General features: G+C 42.6%; 1 protein-coding gene across 1 annotated transcript; it reads left to right on the forward strand.

Annotated features, from left to right (window-relative positions):
• Positions 1–9,260: 9,260 nt before the first annotated feature.
• Positions 9,261–18,303, forward strand: LOC146207982 (uncharacterized). The gene is made up of 5 exons (XM_084577907.1): positions 9,261–9,419; positions 12,869–13,020; positions 16,349–16,416; positions 17,246–17,329; positions 18,158–18,303. The coding sequence occupies exons 1-5, from the start codon at positions 9,261–9,263 to the stop codon at positions 18,301–18,303; spliced, it is 609 nt and encodes a 202-aa protein (XP_084434033.1).
• The last annotated feature ends 894 nt before the right edge of the window (positions 18,304–19,197 follow it).

Raw genomic sequence — 19,197 nt, forward strand, 5'->3', positions numbered from 1 at the left:
TAAAGTGGGCTCTGTACTGTGATAGTGTGAGGAGGAACAGCGGAAATGAAAGCTTCGAAATATGTGCGGTATTTCGCGAGAACATAGACTTATATAAGAGGGGTGCGAGAGGCGTCGTTTTAGGGGGCAAATTTAGAGAAGCCATCGCTAGTTATGCTATGATCTGAAGCCCTTCGTTCGAGTGCTTTTATCTCTTCCGCAACAATCCACAGCGTGTTTATCACTGATGGCTCTGAATCCGGTCATTTTGCTTTTCCTGCCAAGCAGCGCATTACGTGCTGTCAAGGTTGTCAGTTCCTGCCATTGGCTTATGGACTCATTATCGAACAAATGGAGTGTTTAGTCAATAGTTAAGCTCAGTCTTTAGGAGTATGGCTGCGAGATCGTTAACCGCTCCTCTCTGTGTTCGCTCCTTTCTCGTCAGGAGAGTAACATGCTTGAGCGCGGAGACGCCTGGAGCCCGAAAGCAGAATTAACAGCAAACAGGCTAGAGGAAATACCGGTAATCAGAGATATTGATATTATTCCTCTGGAAAAGTGACGACTATATCGGCCCGTTCGAGGAGAAATTAAAAAATTAGGTCAAGAACACTTCACTAAATCTTAATTATATGGCAACATGATGGCGTGCCGCCAAAACGCATGCGTTGGCCGCATTTTTTCGGATAATATGAAAAATGCTCTTCCTTTTATCGGTTCAGAACAGAGGCGCGCGGGAGCGCTCCAAGTAAAATGACACATTCTATTGCATAAAAAGGCATGCACTACTGTGTACAAGTGTCCGCAGCACGTGCTAACACCCAATCGTACGCGCGTCTCCGTGGTGCTTAACTTTCGTGAATACGCTAAACACAGTCATTAATACAAATCTGAGAGAGCGATCTGGATAACCCCGTCACAAAATATCTTTAAAGAATCAAAAGGGAACAATTCGTGCCCTGATTAGTGTTATAATGGCATGTAAAGAGGCGCAATGATAGCTAGGGGAAATGAGAAAGAGCTGATGTCAAAGTAAAAGCGTGTTATGATACGCCAAGAAGCTGAAAAGAGCAGAGGATCACAAGGAGGTCAAATAAATATTGACATCAGCATCACGCTTCTCTAGCAAACAGACTGGGACCCTGCACGCGCATTAACGCAGCAGAATCTGGAAGTAAAACTGGCCAATCGAGGGCACATGCCTCACTATCTTTTGCATGGCTACGGGAGGGAGAAAAAAAGAGCCTGGCCCCGTTTCAGCGCATAACCTCACAGCATATAGCAGCGCCGCGATAGCCGAGAGTAGCTGCTCGCCAGCTTTTGGAGCAGGCTGGGAACGTTTGACCACTGACCACCCTCTCACATCAAATGAGTCCACTTCTCGACATTAAAGAAAATATCTTCCAGAATATTGAAACAATATGAAAACCATTGCTTTTTTTGTAGATTAAACAACGCGTTCAATTACCTCCATCTCAATGCGATATTCGTAGAAATTGCTTATACTGGTTCCAGTCTTACCTTTACCACAGCACGGAAGACAGCATATTGGGGCGTTGGTATTTGTTATAAACCTAAATGAGATTTGAAGAATAGACACGTTGGTTTAATTTATCATTTATGCCGATGGTCGGACTAAACGCTCTAGGTACCAACGTTAATAATGAAGTTTTGGAAAAACTTCCCACATGGTACTAAATAAATGCCGCTAGGAAAATGCTGATAAAGCTAAGGCACTATATCCCTCGCACCAAATAAACCTATCACAAAGAGGAAGTTATATTTACCCAGTTATTTTGGATTGCCTAATAGCGACCACAATGTCACTGCTGCTCATGTTTCTTCGAATATAACATAGAATATACACATTACCGCGAAAGAAACTTTTCTCGGGTAGCAGCGACTGTGCTGCGTTTCCGTAGGCTGCTTCCAATGAAGGACAAACTTTGTGGTGAACACATGTTACTCAAATCATATTTAACTGCTTCTCGTTAGTTGGTGCCTCAGAACGAAGACCAGTGTAAAGAAATCCTTGTTGAAAGAGGCTATTTTCTACTCTGGAAATATCCTGGCAATGTCCACTGCTAAGCATGCGTTTGATCCCTCATGATCATGAGCGCAGACAGCTTATATAAATATGGACAGCTCAAAGTAGCCTACTTTTCTTCTGCCTATATCCGGGACGTTTCTTCGTCTCTAGCATATTTGGTTGGTTGGTTGGTTGGTTGGTTGGTTGGTTGGTTGGTTGGTTGGTTGGTTGGTTGGTTGGTTGATGGGGTTTACTTCCCAAAGCGACGTAGGCTATGAGAATCGCCGTAGGAGAGGACCCCGGACATTTCGACCACCTGGGGTTCTTTAACGTGCACTGACATCGCACAGCACACGGGCGCCTTGCTTTTCGCCGCCATGGAAAAGCTGCCGCCGAGGCCGGGATTCAATCCCGCGTCCTTGGGAACAGTAGTCAAGCGCCGTAATAACTGCTGCACCCCGGCGGGGTCTAGCATATTTAAGTATAACGCATAGTAGTACTAGTGTGCACACAATGTGTCAAGATCTGGAATATTTCTCTTTTAGGCACTTATTACAAGAAATTATGAGCATATAACATGTTATTTTTGCTTAATGTGGACAAAGACAGAGACAACCTAACAAAATATATTACTTGAGTACTTGATTGAACAAAACGTCCGGACAGTTTGTTGTCTCCTTCTTCCTTCCAAAGTGTTAATAATGTGATACTGTAGCAATCAGTCTGTTCAAATTTAATTCTTTTCTTAGTTTTTAAACATGATGGCGCAGGAGTTTTGTTCTCTTTACACACCTTTGTCTTTAATTGTATTGTGGCTATTCATGTCTACGTATATTGTGTATACTGTTTAAATGTTTATGCGGCCACCTAGTATCTCCAGAAGGCGCATATCAGAACAAAGAAGGACGGCTCCATTTTCTTTGCCCCTTTTTTGTAGCAGGCTCTCTGAAGCTGCTGATAATTTTATGGATGAAAGCTGGATATCAGGAAGCGCTCTGTTTGAATTTCAACACCGTGAAACAATTGATCTCAGCATGTATTTTTCCAACTCGGAATTGAGGCAATTCACAGCAATTGCTCTTTTGTATTACCTTTGAATCAGCACTACTGTAAGGAAGGAGTGCCTATTGCGAGCTGCTATTCTAAATACAAGATGTATGCCTTTTCAAAATGAAGTTCTTGTGTCAATTAGTAAAAGCTTAAAAGAAAAATAAACGAGATTAGAAGCTGACCGCTCTAGTAATTCCGTACTCTCATATGGTATCTAAAATCTTAAGAAAGTGGAAAAAATACAATTTAAGCGCCCTCCTCTCCGCGCCAAGCAAGCTATCAAACATTTGTTCAATGATGATGAAAAACGAAAACAAAAATAAATTTACTATCAAACACTCCCTATGGTTCACCAGGTGCAGAAAAAAAGAGAGTGTACAAAAATTTACTGACTAGTTATCGAGAGTATATTAGTGAAACAAAACATTGTTATTTCAGAAAGCCAAGGAACACTGCGATAAGGTCAAAGATGAGAAATATAGTAATCCTGCCATTCACTGCAGATGCTGTAGGTGCAAATAAATGTTTCGAAAAATTATGCTTCTTGGGCCCAGGAGAGTTTAGATTGAAGGAGAGGATATTAGGGCGTATCACATCAGAAAAGTGAGCGGTGAACGTGTGGCCACCCCATCCTTTTGCCTTTATTATATTGAAATGCCCTATTTTGAAAACAAAAAAGTGGTTGACTTCCACGAAGCGATAAACGCGCATTGCATAAGCTTGGATTTTCGAACAAAACATTTGTTTGGAAATGCAGCGGTTGTCATTTCACAGTTGTTTTCTGCGTGTCCCCGTTTTTTCGTGCCGTGAACGTGTTTCAAAATGTATCACTACTGACTGGTACGAACATTAGTGCTGCTGGTAAATCCTTTGGGGATTTTTTTTTCATTGGCAACTCTGGTAAATGAAGTAGACGCGTAAAGAAGTGTTATCAATGGACGTTTAGCTGCAGGCATGTATGGTTTACCAATTATGTTTGAAGGCACTGCAGCCCAAATTGAAAGAACATTGGTGTCAGGCAATCAGCTAATGCCAATTGATGACGTGGGGCACAGCGTCCAATTATGAAGGCTGCAAAGTACGACTGATACCGATACTTGGTAGAGATATGTAATTACCGGCTGACTATCGGCTTATTCCGATAAAGTAGACTGCACGTATCGCGTGCAGTAAACTGCGCACCTGAGCCGAACAAGAGGACATCCTTGAGGAGCAGCTGACGGGTTTTCTACCGTGCCGTAGCCGTGCCGTAGCCTGTGTGTTGTCGACTAATCTTGTTAGATACTGTGAAGAGATTGCTTAAACCCCACCAATCGAAGGGCCGATTTGGAGGAGTCAAACAAAAACACAACCTTACTGGTCAAACTAGGAACAAATCCTTTTTATACAGAGACATTGGACTACACAAAAATACGCTTAACAAATAACGAGCTTAACAAACAAGACGAAGACGAACACAAACTAGTAACAGTCACCGGATGTTAGAAGAATGAAGTCAACTCGGAAGCTCCCGGTCGCGTGGGCTCGCAGTGCAAGGAATGTCCAGTGTCTACAAGCGCTTGTATAAAGCCAGCAGGTGGCTGGGTAGCGGGAGTGGCTCGGCTGAGGCGAGATGCCTCAGGTTTCCGTCAAGCGTCAGAAACGCCAGATTTCCAGGTGTGTCTATCCAGCGCACCAATCACCAGCGCACCAATCACCAGCGCACCAGCGCACCAATCAAACAGAGATAAGAAAGAAGACCATTTACTATAACAGCAAAGGTAGTGGCCTACTGTGCGAGTGCTGGCGTGCTGCGCATCAAAATACTTCGAGACACATTCTTGCCTGGGTTGGATACAGCATGCTCCCGATGCTAAGCAATTAAGAAGATGACCCGTCTTATTGTACTGGAGGGACCACACTTATCGCCACCGCTCCATCCAACCAGACACGTCATGATGGAAGCTGACGAAGTATTGATGTTAGTAGTCGGAGGACACCATGCACTGCATTGCACAAACAAGAAGGCAGTGGAAACGACAAAACGACGCTTGACCACTGGTGTAAGGAATGGCTATATATTAATCTTAGTTGAACAAAGCAATGACACTGAGTGAAGCGCTTCTGCAGGCATAATCGAGAACATACTGTGATTACCCGTTAAAAAAGTTTGGGCCTTCCCATGCCAGCTCCCAGAGGAGTGCTATTTATATTTTGAGATGGCATGGCTTCATGGCTTCAAACGTTTGATGTAATTGCTCCCTTTGTTCGATCGAAATCTCGACCCCCCAATAAAAAGAGCGGCTCGAGTTCGCAGCTAATTCCAACTTAACCATGTCATCTGGTCTCGCAATTTTACACGACACTTCGATCATCCACTCGAACGGCTATTCCCATAAGCTAGAGAAGAACGCCGGCGCGTCATTGCAAAATCAACCCATTAGTTCCCGGCCAAGTCGACTGCCCCTTGCCAAGCGTCAGATTCATGGTGTTATATTTTTGAAGCTGGGATCCTGAAATGAGAGGTGCAAAAGTGTGCGTGTTTTTCATCTGCTAACTACTAACAGTCAGAGGTAGTTTCTTATATTTCAAGGTTCCATGCCTTCAAACGGTCAATGCCGCCGACGCCGACGGACGACTGTTTCTGACTTGGTCGAACTGGCACTTCTTTTGACACGCTTTCCCGGGTAAAGCACCGGGGCTGAGTTACACTAAGCATTAAATAGATTTACGGGGAATGGGAGCACTAACGGCAGCCACATTTTATAACAGCACCTTGGGAACGAACACCGGTTAACACGTAGCACAGTACTTTGTGAACGCCAAAGCTACTCCGGCTGCCCTTCCACAGATATCTGATGGCGTTTTAATGGAGGTTTGAATCAAAGATTCTTGCATTGTAATAAAAATTAACACATTAAAACTCTATTGGAGTGAAACGAAAGTGATAGAATGTTCCATACGCATACCACGAGAGAAAGTATTTTAGGTTCCAAAGAGTTGTTCCACCCTACCGAATCAAAATTAGGAAGCACTTCATACATTTGATTCTTGTTCACTAGGGCATGGAACTAATGAAACTTTATATTTTCTTTACGAAAACATTTAAGAAGAGGCCGCAGAGAGTCGTAAATACCCGAAACACGGCGAATCACGGGCTGAAAGAATTCTGTGGTGCAAAAATTTGTTCACTGTGTCTTGGTGGAAAACACACTTAGACGTCGCGCTGCTGTTGCTGCCCGAGCTTTACAGAGCATGAAAAAGTTTGCTCGATGGCACTAAGAAGCATCAGCGCAGTTTAGAATTGGACAGGCGCAACGTACAAGCACTTCTTATTTTCCGCTAGCATACATAAGCTCCCCTGTCTATCCTACGAAGAACTACTCATAGTGATCTACCCTCTCTCGGTTCCTTTCACACCTTATCTTTGTACCCCACTCCCTATCAAGACAATGACATATGTCCTGATTAAGAATGAAATGCCAATTATAAAGGAAATTGCTAGAGTTTCTTCATATAACTGAATCTTCCAGCTTCAAGGATATGAATAATTTAAAGCGTTTGGTTTTAACTCGACTGTCGTAATAAAGTTGCCAAAATGGTATCCCCATAAACACATAAATCTTACCTTTAAAAATACTCTCAATACGTATGTGAAATAAAATTTACTCTTCCTTAACGCTACTCTATGCAAGAGCCGTTAGTATTGCAAACTAAATGCTCCACATATTTGGGCTTACTAGTTTTCAACCAATGTCGCGCGCGATACATACTCTATTTTTATGATTTCAGACAGATGCGCTGGTTCTGTCCTTGGGAAGTGAACTGCTTTGCAGTAACTCCAACAAAGCAAAGGGCAAAAAACGACAAAGGACGAGATGTGGACGGGACAAGCGCTGAACCAACATGCCCAAACATTTTTCCTTCTGAAGTGCAGTAACTTCTCAGTCTCTGTGAAATTTGTGATTATTTCATAAGGAAGATATTAACGAGCGTGAACGCATAAACTGATCACTAGTGCTTTTCTTATATAATAGTTACACTAAGTGTGACTTCTCACTAGAATTCATTGTGAATATTTCCAACAGAATTTAAACATTTTGGAAGAAGATACTCGGAATACATTTCCTCTTTTCTTCCACAATTGACAGTGCCGTCTTAAACATTACAAATACAAACATCAATTTGATCTGGTTCACAAAACGTTTTCGTCAACGAAATTTACCTCAAATATTTGTCCCAACAAGCATCTATCTTAAATTATTTTTGGGGCTCCTTAGTATGCAGGTCATTCAATTTTATAAAGTACTGCCTTGCATATAGATATTGTGCGGATATATTTTGTGATTGAACCCATTTATATCGCCGTTTGTCCGTTCGGCCATGCTTATTTTTTTTTTTCTCTTTTCGTCCTTCCATAAAAACCGGCATTGCGCTTGTTTTTACCATCCACAGCAGTAAAGCGTAAATAAAGAATGTGAATAGTTTCATGCTTGGTTATATGTTCATAAGTAACGGTGTCCTCCGTGCTTACATATATAACGCACAGCGGCGCTGTAAAGCGGATGCACGTATATCGGCGTTCCAAGCTAAAGAAAGAAAATTAAGTTTAAAGGCGCATTCTCGGTGCCTACACCCGGCCCGAGCTGAAGCCCGTCACGCTTGTCCTCTTGTTCTCATCCTCAGCTGTGACCCCGCAAAATTCCCTACACCAATTTATGAGCACCATAAGGACAAAAGTAATTGAGAAACGCTATACAGCGTGGTTTTGAGTATAACCGATAAGAGCCGCCTTTTATCCGCCGCATAAAAGCTCTTCTTTTTTTTAAACCTATTTCGCCAATTTCATGCTCGTTTCATATTGCTCGCCACTTTTGCTGCGAAATCATCAAATTGCGTTTCGCAATGCATCTGTGCATGAAATTATTTTTTCTTAAAATTGTATATCATTTTTGGGGAAAAAAAAACGTTAGAACGCAGAAATTACTTTTTAAAGTGAAAGGACAATGAACTAGAGTTGCTTATTTCCTTCAGCATTACAGTTTGTACGTTCGTCGCATCTGTCCTTCTCGTGTGTATTTCCAAACTATGATCACAAAGATAGTGTCATGCGGTAAAAGCAATGCCGCAGCAAAAGAGGAAAGTCTGGCATTAAACGGAAGTCAACTCTTTATTGGGCTGACTTATATTCACAGAAAAAAACTTAGCAACTCGCAATGATAGCGGCTTCATCCTCGCCGGTCGTTGAACTATAGTATGGGCGCTGCTCCCGGCAACGATAATTTGAATGTCAGGAAGACAGCAGCGAGATAAACTCGTCAAATACTACCAGAACAATACGGAACAAACTAAAAGTAGCAGCATGTGGCTGCGCCCACGAAACCTTGCCGGGTCTTGCGTTATTAATAATATGATAAAACCATGCTCAGGTGACACTGAACGTGAACGAACAAAGAGGTCACTGTCTTTGCTTGATTACTTGATTCTTCTGCGCGGTGTCATATGACCGCTTGCTGGTGGCTGTTGGCAGAAACTAAGAAAGATTATGTTTTCGCGTTAATATTTGAAGAAAATCTGGCACGGTGCTCACTTTCGTAGCATAATTATTAATGAGGCTTTTGAACTTGTTTTGGTAAAGCTACAGCGTTGTCCCATAGAAAATAAAGTGCAATAATATGTCTATGAGAATAGTTTTATTTCGTATTTGTTTGTGCAGTTAAGTTAATTCTCGCTGTAATAGATTTGGTTTAAATTTGTCGGTGCTTCGCTAGCTTAAATAAAATGTTCTGTGAAGCTATGCACGTGTAGAAAGGGCACAGATAACAGTAGGTCTACCAAAATGGCGCGTCAGTCCACGAACGCTACCCTGCAAGGTAATTATAATTATCTGCCTATCATTCGAAAACAACTGGAGGTTCACGAACTGCGTTTTCAAAATCCTCAAAATGTGACGGTCACTACGTATATGGGCATGACCAAACTAAACAATTCATCCAGCCATGATAGCCCCTTTGAATCACAGACCGTATACGCTGTTCAACGAACTTTAAGTCACAGGCCATATTCTGTGTGACGAGCAGTCTAAATTACAAACGTGTCACTCAAGTAGACTGACAAGCTTATCAGGTTCTGCGTGAAAGTTTATCTTGGTGCTCATAAATGTTTTAGCTTCAATTTTTTTTTTCAATTATACCTCCAATTACACTCCTTTTCACGCGTATAAATGCGTCTGAAGTCACGACTCTCCACTAAAGCATCCGCCATCATGAACACTTCTTCAGCACTCTCCCTGGCCTTTCTGGCTGCGTTCTTTCTCGTAGCCACCACGGAAGCAGCGAAGGGGCCAAACGTGCTTCAGCGTGATATTCCAGATGCATTTCAAGTAAGACAGTTGCAACACTTAAAAAAAAAAAAAGAAATATTTGCAGCGGCACCGCACTTTCCTTTGACTGTGTTGCAAACCTTGCTCAATTGTCTTCTTGCATAATTAAAGCCCTACGCAAGGAGTTTCACCTGTTACTATAGAAAAATTTTGTCATTTTGTGCTCTTCGGGCTTAGAAGCTAAAATTATTTATAGGTAATATTGTGGTAGGTAGAAGCCACGTTATTCAGAAGTTCAGGTGGTGTCGACGTTAGAGCCGTTTTGGGCGAAAAATATTTAATCTGACTCAGGCAGGTTACAATTGGTAAGTGACATGTCCTAGTATCGAATGATCGATTGCTTAGCCGGAAGTACCGAGAACGCAAAATGATAGCAATGGTCAACTTGTGTGCTCCACACTTTGAGATTTGAACCACACTAACGAGGAGCCTTGCAGCCCAACTCAGACAGGCTTCACCCGGACCCCACAAAGCAGCTTAGCGGCTGGGCAAATTACTGCTTTGTATATACTACGACAGTTTCCCGGCATAATGTAGCAGCTTACTACTGCATTGTAAATGTTTTGCAGGATAATAGAGGCAGTAACTAATTTAGTAGAAACAAGACAGAACATGAACCAAAGAACCAGGTAGGACTGGTCGAATGAGGAGGTGCGCTGCATGGCCCCTTGCAAAGTTTTGTGACGAACATAAGAAGGGTTTGCACGGCGCACTCGCGTTGTATATCGAGGATGAAATGGCAGGTGGTGTCCAAGGAGAGCTGCTGTTGCTTTATTTGAGAATACACCAGGGTTGAGCACATAAATGGGGAGCATTATCCATTCATGTGCCCATTCATCTGTAGGGAAGCAGCAAAGCGGCGGCATTTCGCCAGAATGATGTGCTGAGGCCTCGTAAGCACGGGGTACCAGAGAGAGACGGCGGTTGCAAGTGGTTGGCTGTGTTGTGAGGGCTACTGCGAAACGAGATTAGTTTAAAATATGCGCAGGGGGGAATGCCGGTGCCAGCGAACTTTATGAGTACCAACTAAGGTTAGCTCATCATGCTGATAGCGAGAAAATCCGTCGTGAATGATTCGGGACCATGCATTATTTAATGGAAGTGGCGTGCCTGAGTCGACGTGATTCAGTGGTTAAGGTGCTGTGATAGATATAACAATAGCTAGTGTTGAAGTTCTTCTAAGTTCGAAATTTTTTTTAATAAGTATTTGAGCCATTTTAAATCTATTTTTTTTCCAGCCTTCCTCTTCTTTCTTTATGTAGCCTGGGCCGGCGAGCGATGCACAGTCACCCTTTATAGCAGCTTCACCCGGTTTCGTGCACCTAGACCTTGCCCAATAAGCTGGCACATACATAATGTGTACAATGCTTGCCGATGCATGCATTTCGCCCAAGAAGAACGTGCGCTTATCCTGCAGCTCCACGCTTTAAACCACCAGAGCTCAAAAACAAAACCACGTGGGCACGCAAAGGGCATAGCTGTAGTTGGAAAGAAACCGAAGCGAAGCACACCAAAACTAGCCGCTTGTGGTGCCACCAAGCGCAGGTTTTCTTTCCATTAAATCCAGGTTTCTTCTTGCTTTTTGCCATCTTCGCCGCGTGATAAGAGTGAGCATGCAGTTACTACGCAGTTCAGACGCGTAACCATTATGCACCTTAGTATCCGGAATTCCACGCGCGTGACGTGATTTGTAATTGCAACAATCGGCTATGGAAGCGATACCTGCATTTCTGTATTGGCCTTTTTCTACCTTATGAGACCTGGTTTATAAAAGTGCTGTTTTTGTGATGAGGTGCTGATATTCTATAGCAGCAAGCTAATTTCTATTTTCTGTTTAGTGTTCCTTCAAATTGGATGCCTTTTTATTATACTCCGTAAATCGTATTCTTCTGTCCCACGCCACCCCTTCCTCATTACCCGTTCTCTTCTCATGGCACAAACTCTGCAGAGTAATCCTGACACAAACTTAGTAGTTGAATTATTTATACTGCTGGCAACATACCACCGCGTAAATCAGGAACGGAAACATCGCAAATTCCGCTGCAACATGCGCTATGAAAGCATACGAGTATATGTAGCACAGCTCATCGTTTTCATTACGAGGAAGCAATCGAATGTTTCCACTCTGCACGACGTGATATTATTTCGTCATTTGAGGCTTTCGTATAATTCAAGTTCACATGGAGAGAGTCCAATATGCTGCAAAAGACAATAACTGCGTAGTCAAATTATTTTTTATATAGTTGCGGCTACGTGATATTTCAGCGGCTATTGGAAATAGGTATAACATTACAATGCTCATTAGTTATGCCAGTCAACGATGCATGTTTATTGCGTGGCTCCTATGTTTGGCTGTTTATCTCTTGTATCATCCAATAAATAGCTTTGAAAAGAACATTTTTGATGATTTTAAAGTAAAAAAAGGATAAAATAAACTGAAGGTCTGAACGAAGATTTTTGAGGTGCTAGAATATTCCTTGCCTAGATTTAAAAATTGGTGCTATGGAAGGAATCATTTTATGCGATGCTTCACTGCGCGGGACTGAGCCAAACCAGAAATACAAATGAAGATGATGGAACACACTTAGGCTGGCGGTTAAGATATCTGTGACTGTCCATGGCAGACAGCTGTAAATGTTGACTCTTCTATCCTAATAATTGTGCCGAAAACTTAGACTACTATGATTCGCTTTATGAAGTTACGAATATGCCCGAGGAGGAGGAATACAAAGACATTTTGCGCTAAAAAGGTTCCTGGTCCACGCTGAATACTGCGGCACTTGAAGTCAGAGCTACAGTATAGTGTCTGTCGAGGCTTTGCTTGTAGGAGGGAATTAGAAAGACACAAGGAAGAGTGCGTTGAATGAGTGGAGCCATGGTGACATTTGTATACTTTATTGACTCGAGCCAGCATGCCAAGCATAGGTGTTACTAAATAAGATGACGAAATCGGTTTTACAGGACATGTTCTAGGCACTGACAATGAAGATAAACAGCAACTGTTTTAAATACCGTGGGCATATTATAGCAAAGATAGTCTACGAGTGGGTATCAGATGAAATTGTAAAGTAATTAATAGAGTGATACTGAGAGGATGCGATGTTAAGAGACTCATGCAGCAGATGGATAACTGCCTCTCCTCATAATTACTCTTGATCAGCAGGCAAATGATTTCGGTCTTTGGCAGGAAAGATATAGCTAGAGGGCCATGCATACACGCTGCAGCAGCTCACACCCGTAACGTATACGCGAAAAGTAGCTCCAATCTTCTCTCTTATATCTATTAACTGTGATAAGTTATACCAGGCAAATTTTATGGCTAAGGCTTCAGATTTTTGCACACATCAGAAGGCGATTATTTTTTATCACCCTTTCTATCGAAAGCAATGCTTGCCTTTTTGTCGCTGGTCATATATGCACATCTTTGTTTACTTTGTCCTGTCTTACAGATCTTCGCGAGCTTCCCTTACGGTGTTGCCATCACGGATATAGACAACGATGAGATCCTCGACTGCTTGACCGCTAAGCGTAAAGACTTTGATCCTGAAGCAAAGACGGTCACCTATGTATGGTCGCTGAACGGCGGCGAAGGAAATAAGAGGTGACTTACGCAGACTCTTTAAAGATACTGTTCCATATTAGTCAAATTCTGTCTAACATGAGCACACAGTTTCTTTGTGCGCTGTTCATTTGGGCTGGCATCTTGTGAATAAAACTATCTTAGGCAGGTGTTCCACAATACTAATAACTGTAAACGTTGCTACGTTGCAAGCAGAACATGAAAGAAAAACTTAAATGCGCTTGGTTACAAGCGAGGTTTTCCACCTGTAACGCATGTATAAGAATGATAAAACAGGGGTCTGATTCTGATGTTTCGCTTTCCCGTTCGCTATTTCATAAGAGGAATATATCCTCTCAATAACCTGCCAGAATGTGATACACCGCTCACGCATCGGTATGAGTCTGACGTGTGTACCAAATAGTAGGAAACCCTCTATATAGCGGATGTTCTAGTGAAATTTTAAACAGCGAGCATCTTAAAATTTCAACTCGCTTGTTATGCAACTACACCTGAGAAACTGAAAGGCACTGTAGGTAGCAGCTTAAGGCGGACGTTTGATGACTAAGCCATACCTTTCTGTAATGTACTTGATTATTAACAATCTAGTGCCACAGAGCAAAGGCTACACCAGTACCGGCCAAATCAGAAAGTAATTTGAGCTGCGTCAAAAAAGATTATTGCGCAGTGCTCCCATTTTGTCAGCCTTTACGTCATGGGTTCAAATTGAGGGCCGAGAAAATTCTAAAGTTCAGTTAAAAGCGTCATTTGCTGCCAGTGAACAAAAAAAATTAACTGGAAGTCCATCACCAGTAGCCAATTTATACCAGGACTTCTTTATAGGGTTACACGTGCCAAAGCGACCCAGGCTATGACAAACGCTGTGGAGTAGTGTTCTGAAAATTTTGACCACCTGGGGTTCGTTAACATGCATTGATATCGCACAGTAAATGGTCGCCTTGCTTTTCGCCTGCATTCAAAGGTGGCCGCCACAGCAGGGATTCGATCCCACCTCCTAGGCTCACAATAGTGGGCCGGAGGCCCAGCCTGTACTCAATGTTCCCCGGGTCACCTTTTATTTTCTTTCATTAACCCCTGCACTGCTAGGTCAGGAACGTCGACTGCCATTTGATGCAGTTCATTTCTGATACGTGTCAATTTAGAACAATTCATTCATGCTCCCTCCCTGAGCAAGTACTTTGCTCACCACTGAGCCCCACCAGAATGCAATGAGGTTGGTATTGTTTTTCATATTGAGCCAAGCGTGCCCTCTTTCCTTAACCGTTGCACAATCGCTGTTTACCCGGGAGAATAAGATGCAATTAGAAAACATTTAAAACATAAATCTCAAATAAAGAATTCCAGTCCACTTGTGCTGTATAGATTTCACTGCGAATCAACCATTCAGGTCACGGATATATGGACGCTAAACACTGCCAATCGACACATTAGTTTTTTTTTTTTGTATGAGCCACCGTAGATTCATGGATACACTCACATATTATGAGTTTTATCATGCTTGGAGTTTAGGCACAAAAACACTCCGGCTTATTCGACAAATAAATATACTCACACAATTACTCTTCGCTGCATTTGGGAGGGCTTAGTTTGATAATTAATTATCCAACAAATGCTAGTTCAGTTCAGTTCAGTCGTTCATTCATGTCCGACTCTTCGTGATCCTATGGACCGTATAACGCCACGCTTTCCGATCTCTCACTATCGTCCTAACATCACATAACTTCATCTGCAGTGCCTCGAGGATGCCATCTAACCACCATGTTCGCTGCCTACCCCTTCTCCGGTGACCGTCAACCTTTCCCAACATCATCAAATCTTTCTGCACGACTCCTCTCTTCTCATGAGATGACCAAAGTAGCTGAGCGTTAATTTTAGAATTTGACCCTCCAATGAGCAGCCAGGGTTCACGGTCGACAATATCGACTGATTTGATCTTCTGGCAGTCCAAGGAACTCTCAAGAGTCTCCGCCACCACTAGAATTCAAAGGCGTCAATTCTGCTGCGTAGGGCCATCCAGGATAGACAGGTCACTGCAGAGAGTTCTGACAAAATGTGATTCACTGAGAAGGTAATGGCAACCCACTCCAGTATTTCCTGCCAAGAATACCCTATGGCTATTCACGTGTTTCAAAAGCACGTGTTAACCATTCAGTTAAGAAATGGTAACTGAATGGTTAACGCGTGCTTTTGAAAGTTTCAGTAACAGATCGCACACTATGAAAGCTACTTCTCAAATATATATAAAACTATTAGGCGTGTTGTGAACGAGCATGAAAAGTTTTTGATTGCAGGCAACCAAATAGAAAATATTTGTAAAACATATGCTCAAAAGTTATCTTAAAGTCGAGACTGCCCACTAGTCGTAAGTAAAACTACAATTGTGATGAGTAGTATTGGTTTTGTTCATGTATTTTTGTAACCAATTTAGGCTACTTCAGTGATGCTCGAAGTGTTACTTGAGGCTTAACAGGACGTTTCATCTCAGCCTCTTTGCAGGGTTTTGAAGCTGGCTAGTAGCGTCAAAACCAACCGCGATAATTTCTGCACACCAGCGCTCTCTCGCCAGCGTCATGTATTGTTTAAATCTGCCTCTTGAAGAAGCAAGAGTAGTGACTGATATTTTACTGAGACAAATAATAGATAGGAAGCCCAGTCAAACTCCAATATTTACCTTTGCGTTCAGAGTTTATAGCCCTTTCACTAAAACACATGACGACAATCATAAAGTTTTTTTTATGCCTGATTCACAAACTTTAACTCAATATTAACAGTTAAGCTTAAGCTTCGCCTGAAAAAGCAGATGTGAGGAAGCATTGTATGCCACCTTTCAATTCCGCAAATATTTGGCTTTGAGAGATTGGCGCATGGTTTGCAAAAATGTTAAAGGTCATTCGTTAGTTTGGTTTCCGTTGTTGATTCGTATTGCTATAAAAAATTAGCCTCAAACTTGAAAGCCAAATGGAAACTAAATTTAAAGCGAAATGGCATGATTGCAACATAAACTCCGCGCGCCGAATAGTTATTTCACAATTTTGATACCAAATTGTGCGTTTATAATTTCAGACTTGTTTTTCTCTATTGAGATTTGCGCGGTGGTGAAGGCGACTTTTCGACTTACAGAACTGTATACGAAAGAGGACGGTGGAAGGTGAAATTGCTTTGTGATGCTTTCAGAGAAGGGAGCAGGATGAGCTCTAGCCATTGGTCTGTGGTAGTTCCATATAGCAAATTGTTTTAAGCTTCGAAATAACTGAAAGATCTAATCTGCTGTGCCGCAGTTTGCTGAGTGTAATCTCAGGTCCAACGGCGGTCATCATGTCAGCTTTCGTTTTCTTTCAAACCAATACAGAAAACACGTGGCTTTCCACCATACAGCAGGAGCTACGCCGGACGCTACTAACTTCACTGTCGGGAAAGGTAAGCATTTGGCTTTGATTCCCATATTTCCGCAAAGAAGGAAGGTGGAAATCGTCCTTGGCGAAATGTACAGCTGCATTTGATGTGCTGCTGGATGAAATCTCATGCCCGTGCTTGCTGTCATTTGCAAGCAGTGTTACGAACATTGATGAAAATGGGTAATGTGTTTAATGTATTTTTGTTACTTTTGTGCCGCTTTCTCCCAATGCTCCTTCAAGAACCCAGAACGAAAACAGGAATCCTTGTACCCGTAAAGCAGAAGCATAAATAATGCTTGGAGCTTTGCGTGCATTTATTTTCTCATTTTGACAAATTAGTGAAGTCACTGGACCGCAAAGTAAAGGGATTGTGAAAAAGAAATACATTTCTGCGAGCCCAGCTGCATAGATATACAGTACAAAAATGTTTTCTGCTTTCACTACGTGTATTTCACTCGTACTAATTCCTACGTGGTTGCTAAATGGATTCAACAATTTAGTATTGTGTCTTGGAGAAAGAAGCATATATATTATGACGCCCCCAAAGAGGCGATCTGGAAAGTGAAGATGATGCCGTAGAGGTGGCTTGAGCTGGTACCCGCAAGCGGTCCGACCTGATTTCAGACGCTTGTGCCCCAGGCAGGCGAAAAAAACCTTGCTCGTAACAACAATATAATGATGCAGCTCAAGACAGAAAAAACACATTTCTTCGATCCCTAGTAGCTTCTGTCTGGCAAGCGCATTAAGATTGCTCATGGTCGCTTTGAGACTTGGATATGACTGGATTACGCTGATTGAGATCCACAGTTTCTTCGTTGTTGCTGATGAATATGAGCTAATGCTGCGTGCAGACTCTGACAAGGTGGAAGTGGCGCACTTTCGGTACACCGACTACAAGGACTGTGTAATTGTTGAAGTCCCACACTTCGGAGACGGTAAGGAACATCGACGGTATACTTTTTCATTTTGCAAGAACGCTATACACCTTGTTGAAAGGAACAAATAGCTGGTATTAAGTGCGAACTTGCATCTGGACCATGCGGCAGGGATTATCCTGAAAATACCATTTGATTGAACGAATTAATGGGGTATCTCTGGACATATAAAAGAACGTTTCTGAATTCTTACGAAGAATTACAAAAAACTCAACGCGGCAGAAATGCTGAAACTAGCGATGAACACTAGGCTTTCATTAAAACGAGGATAGTTGAAAGAGGCATGAAATACACAGAATTATGGAGGATTAAAAGGAACGGCTTCTAAACGGTCCTCTTGAGAAAAATGAGGATGATGAGAATGAAGCAGAGAACTCCCTGCACAGACCTGATAGCCAACAATCTCTGAATGAAGTGAAGTGGAATATCCACATATAACCGCTAGTAACCTGTTTTCTTCATTGTGCCTTCTTCCAAGGCGTGCAGACACTCCGTAGCTTATATTCTCCTATGCGGCGCAGACAGGCTAGGTGGCAGAGAGTAGCAAACTTGGCGCAGCTGGTTGGCATGGTTACGGCGTATGCGCAGAAGTGACTAGCGTGGACCGCCTGAAACGCTCTGCTGACTAGCGTAGTGTAGGTTTCGCTACAAAAATCACATGTTAGTTAATAAAAGTACCATCCTTTTTTATTACTAATGATCGCGTGTACTTCGTTTCTGTTTGACGTTATTACATTTGCTTTATTCATTCACTCTGTTCATTGCTACAATCTTCTCAGATACACTGTGACCAGGCTACTAATTATTCCTCTTTCTTTCTCCGCACAGAATGTGTTCTCTTTGTTTCTCAAGAGAAGGAGAACGATGTGCCTGCGAGCTGTATGGAGCAATTTTCCGACATTTGTGGCGAGGCGATCTCTCTACGTGACAAGCACGTTTGTGTGGACGACAAGAGCGAGGACGAGGACTACTAGTAACATTGCGTTACTGGGGGGCCTATTTACACAGGCATATTGCACAATCCGGGGTTTATGATTCAATCTTTGTGCGGGCAGTGCTATGAGAAGTCTGTCAACGTCTACCAAAAAATAAAATTTGTCTTGCCTTGGAAACTATTTGAGGATTCAGTTTATTAAAAATCGCTGTATTTTTTTAAATCCAACGGGGACGGGAACTGTTTATCATGCAGAGGGGCGCGTGCAAGACGTACTTCGGGATGACCTGAAACATTATGAACAATGGAAAAAGGGCTGCGGGCTGTGGCAGCTTGAAGAGGCACACTGGAAATAGGCATTAGCAACTCTGCGCGATTTCGCGAGAAAGTTCTACATTTAAGGGGGGGTGAGAGGGTCGTTTTATAGAGAAAACCTAAAGGAGCCATCGGTAGTAATACTATTATCTCATAGCCTTCTTTCAAGCACTTACAGCAGTTCTGCATCAATACACTACAGAGTTTTGATTAGTGATTGTGAAGGCTGGTCATATTACTTTTCCTGCCAGGCAGCACAGTAAAGGGAGCTTGCGTGAAGCGATGCATGCTGGGTAAAGCATCATGTTGCTGTCGTCAGCTTGCAACGCAGCACCGCGATGCGCAGTAGAGCCGCGTTTATATGGCCGCGTAAAATGCGTGCCGATAATGCTGGCGTGATCGACTGGCCGGCGGCCAGTTCTTCGCAATTCCAAAAATACACCTCCATAATGCGAGAAGGCAGAGCAGCTCTCTCAGCGATGCCGACGCGAATGAATCGCAGGGGCAACATACATGAGATCGAAGCCATACCGGGCAAGTAAAGTAGCAAGATAGTCGTTAGAACTGTACATCATGAATGCAGGTGGAGTCGACGGGTCGCCACAAATCAAGTCCCGTA

Source organism: Amblyomma maculatum, chromosome 1 (genome assembly GCF_055883805.1).
Source record: "Amblyomma maculatum isolate TAMU_Amacu chromosome 1, ASM5588380v1, whole genome shotgun sequence".
NCBI classification, from domain to species: Eukaryota; Metazoa; Arthropoda; class Arachnida; order Ixodida; family Ixodidae; genus Amblyomma; species Amblyomma maculatum.

What these genes read in the sequence shown, in the direction of transcription:
- LOC146207982 (XM_084577907.1), top strand. Translation starts at nt 9,261, where the DNA reads ATGCGTCTGAAGTCACGACTCTCCACTAAAGCATCCGCCATCATGAAC. An exon ending in GGCGGCGAAGGAAATAAGAG is followed by an intron (nt 13,021 to 16,348) that starts GTGACTTACGCA and finishes AAACCAATACAG; the next exon opens with AAAACACGTGGCTTTCCACC. An exon ending in AGTCCCACACTTCGGAGACG is followed by an intron (nt 17,330 to 18,157) that starts GTAAGGAACATC and finishes TTCTCCGCACAG; the next exon opens with AATGTGTTCTCTTTGTTTCT.